General features: G+C 36.0%; 1 protein-coding gene across 1 annotated transcript in view; it reads right to left on the bottom strand.

Moving 5' to 3' along the window:
- The window catches only part of MRC1 (mannose receptor C-type 1), an 82,631-nt gene that overhangs the window by 24,785 nt on the left and 53,694 nt on the right, over positions 1-4,152 (bottom strand). Inside the window, exons 18-20 of the mRNA XM_011364416.2 lie at positions 3,000-3,163; positions 1,903-1,970; positions 491-591 (exon numbers count right to left, since the gene is read on the bottom strand). Coding sequence (XP_011362718.1) covers positions 491-591; positions 1,903-1,970; positions 3,000-3,163 — 333 coding nt within the window. The remainder of the gene's footprint in view (positions 1-490; positions 592-1,902; positions 1,971-2,999; positions 3,164-4,152) is intronic.

The following is a 4,152-nucleotide window of genomic DNA, read 5'->3' as shown; positions in this document are numbered from 1 at the left end:
CATATATTTGGTGTTACAGATATATCATCATTTAGATAATATATTTAAGCTGTATATTTAAGCCAGTAATAGCTAATGATAATAATTGTGTAATATCTAAATTTTGTATATACCAAGTATTTGCTTAGTGTTTCAGATGTTTAAATTTCTCAACGGATAGGTTCTGTCATTACTCCAATTTTTCAGACAAAGATATGGAAAGGAGAGATAAAGGATATAGATAAACATTCTGGACAATTTCCTTAAATCAGAACATGAAAAATATTTTCTAAAATGAGAAGAAGGGAGAAGACTGTGCCATTTATTAGAGCAACGTTAAGCATTCATTCTCCTTAAAAATTGAATGGTTCTGCTACTAAAGTTATTTTCACTTATATTCTCTCTTCTTTTCTTGCTTGATTTAAGTACACGAGTTGCTACTTTTAGACTAGGGAGATGACAAATTACACATTACATCATAAGTCAAATAAAAGATTTGTATATTGTCTACCTGAATTTGAATACATGACCACACAGTTTTCATCTTCATTTGCAAAATTGGGTTCACCTGGGGCCCAGGCCACATAATCCACCTTGTTTCCATCCATCCAACTGGAAAGACAATTTAGACAGTTAGCAACGATCTAATCATTAGAATAATTGGCTACAATCTAGTGGTGGGAGCACCGAGTCGGTCAAGATGAAGGGATCACAAGGTCCTAAGCTAACAGAAGAGAGGGTTCTAGAGAGAGGTTCTAGAGAGTTTCTAAAGAGGAGCTTCTAGACCGAGGCTCTAGAAAGACTAACGGGAAAATCCAAAAGTGGTCTGTGCCTCCCGAGCATTGTGCTCATCTGTAGCAACCTGATGCCTTGGCTAGTCTTCTTTCCCCTCCCGAGAAGAAGCTGCCTTTAGTCTTCAAGCAGAAGAAATGGAGATCCCAGTCACTCTGGAAGTGGGCCAGGACAAAAGCCTTTCCTCAGCACTTCTTAGGCATGATTCCCACAAACACAGCCACCCATAGAGAGGCTGAGAATATGGAGTTTCTCGTGAGATCTATCTCTGGTTTTTCCTAAGTCATGTGAACCAATGCTTATTTTCATAAATTAGAGAAATTCAGATACAGTTAGCTGGAAAAGGACCACTGAAGAGATCTCTCATTTAGAGATGATCAAAACAGTTGCCTGTCCAAAAGAGCAGCAAAGAGTTCTAATCTTTAAAAATAATGAGTATGAGTTTAGATCCCTGTTGCACAAAAATGGCAGTAATGGTCACAAGGGACATAGGTGTCTAAAAACATCTGTGTATGAGCCAGAACACATTATCTGCTCTTCAAACTTAGAAGAACATGTGTATTAATGAACAAGGAAAGAAATTCCCAAAATGTACTAAATTTCCTCCCTCTCATAGCTTTTCCTGCTCCCTGAATCTAATGGAAAACAGTACAGTCACTCCTCTGAAAGGAAAGCATTTAACGCAGTTAAAAGAATGTTTCAAAGTTGTGCTGTTAAAGCAGTGAGTGAGGTAACATAAAAGAACCCTTTGCTTCTATGTACCAAGGAGTCCAAGCGGGACATATAATTTTTAAAATAAATTCAGTATTCGTATCTATATAATATATATGAATCTATATAATATATAATATAAATCATCTTAGTAGATGATTTACTGATAGGTGATGACCCCCCCAAACTAAGATAAGTGAAATTTTGCAAGATTAAGTCAGATTTTGAGATGAGAATTAGCATGCTGAAAATATTTAATAAGATTATTTTTAATTTTTTGTATTTTTTAAAGATGCTTTTGAAATTGAGGATCCTGGAGAATTGTTGAAATTTCATTCAGCAGAAGAATAGCTTCAGAATAACTTAGGTGTTTATCATATCATTATCATAAGCAAAGTTGTTTTATTTTGGTTTACTTACATAAACTTTTTATCCAAGCTGACCAATAAGCCAATAAGATATGCTGGCTGTGCATCATTCTTGTTTACCTAAAACATAGAAGTTTACATATAATTCAAGCTATACTTATATAATAAGCAAATTCTTAAATAAAACCTACATATATTTGGGACTTTTTTGAAGGAGTAATTCATGTAGAAATTTGGTTATATATTCAGTTATGTTTTTCACAGAATTAAAAAGAAAAACATGCACACTATATAACAACCTGCATTTATAAAGCAAATAACTGAAGTCATTCTTTATAATATCAGATGCGTACTACAGTAATTAGGTTGTCTAAGACATCCTTTAAAACAAAGTGGCCATTTGGGATTATGCATCTAAGGAAAGACTTCTTCATCCACATATATATTTGTGCAATATTAGGAAAAATATGCTGAGAATTTCAAACCAAGGTATAATCACAAAGATGAAGAAAGTCAGACTACACTCTAATACCTTTGTAATCAAATGGATTTTTATTCTTTCATTACTATTCAACTTTTGTTTCTGCTTTCCCTCTTCCCTCCTTTCTGGATGCTGTGAAGATTTTTAAAGCAAAAACTGAGCCAAGCACTCTTGGAAAAAAATCAATGATATCTTTACTGTTAGCTGATAATTTGGGTATAACCAAAAAAGATTTCTATATGAAAAATCAAGCTGTACTATCTATTAACCAACAATTTGGTCTAACAGATTTTTAAATTAATAATCAACCTGCACTGTACACAAAAGATTGATATAAATGACTAGTTAGGAATTATCATCTCTGAAAATCAAATTAGTGAACTCAGACCATGAAGTATGGATCCTCACGAAGTCCAGGCTTCGTGAAAAACTGTTTCTACCTTCTGTAATTCTGCACTGAATATTCAAGCAATCAGGTCATTCACTTCTTTTATGGCTAATATCCACCCCCACCCCACCCCCACTCCTCTGGTAACTTCCTTACTCCTGACCTTAGAACGTTCAAATTCAACACGTAATTTGAAATTACACCGTGGGGTACCAATTGTAGACACTATCTTTGTTTATCACATGTCACTGTTCCATTCTTAAATTAATCATTTTCTTACATATTTCCATAGAAACTTCTTTTCACTTTCACTTTGAATAGAAACAAGATCGCCAAAATTCCTCTTGCAAAATCCTCGTGCGTTGTCCATGGTTTCCTTCTCTTTGCTAAAATAATACTGGTAGTCTTTGTAAATGACCCACCCATCTTCGGTGACTGGTGGATCTGAAAAATTCATGGGAAAAAAGTGAAAGGGACAGAGTAGCTCTATCAGAGGTATCTGCAACTTTGAGAGCCTAGAATAAGCAGTATGTTTGTGCCAGGTACAGGCTGAATTACCTAAGGCCAAATATCCACTTTCCGCCAACTCTGTAAAAACTAGCTACTTTCTCTTCCCAACTAAGTTCCATGGATCATTATTGGGTATAAGAACTCCCATTGCTATTTTCATCAATGGGATCACTTGGCTGGAAGGATTTACATCCATGCACTCATGATGTTCTAGGTTCAAAATGTAGAAGTTGTGATAAAGCAGCTTTCATCTCAATATAACAAAGAACTTGTAACACATGGGCTCGGGTGCTTCTTGGGTGTCGGAGAACCAAGAAATTCACATACCAGGAGGGCTCCAAAGGCTTCTGCCAAATCGCAGAATTCTATGGCTCTGTGCTGTTGTAGGTTGAATAAGAGCCCTCAAAGATATCCAGATCCTAATCTGTGGAGTCTGTGAATGTTACCTTATACAGATAAAAGCACTTGGCAGATGTGATTAAAATAAGGATCTTGAGATAGGGAGATTGTCCTAGATTACCTGGGTGGGCCCTAAATGTAATCACAGGTATCCTATAGAGGAAGGCAGAGGCAGAAGAAAAAAGCAACATGAGGCAAGCCGTCACATTGCTGGTTCCGAAGACAGACGAAGGGATCATGAAACAATAAATGCGAAGAATACAGCTCTAGACTAGAAGCTGATAAAGGCAAGAAAATAGATTCTCTCTTTAAGCATTTGGAGGGAGCATGGTCCTGCCAATACTTTGATTTCAGCCCAATGAGATGGAGTTTATATTTCTGACCTCTAGAACTGTAAGGGAACAAATAGGTGTTGCTTTAAGCTACCAAGTCTGTGGTATGTGCTAAAAAAGAAATGTGGGCTCTTGGATTTGATTCATGGACCTCTGAGAAACTGTACTAACGATTGCCTTATGTTAGTGCAT

The sequence above is a fragment of the Pteropus vampyrus genome, unplaced genomic scaffold (genome assembly GCF_000151845.1).
Source record: "Pteropus vampyrus isolate Shadow unplaced genomic scaffold, Pvam_2.0 Scaffold96, whole genome shotgun sequence".
NCBI classification, from domain to species: Eukaryota; Metazoa; Chordata; class Mammalia; order Chiroptera; family Pteropodidae; genus Pteropus; species Pteropus vampyrus.
This window is presented reverse-complemented; position numbering and strand designations above follow the sequence as displayed.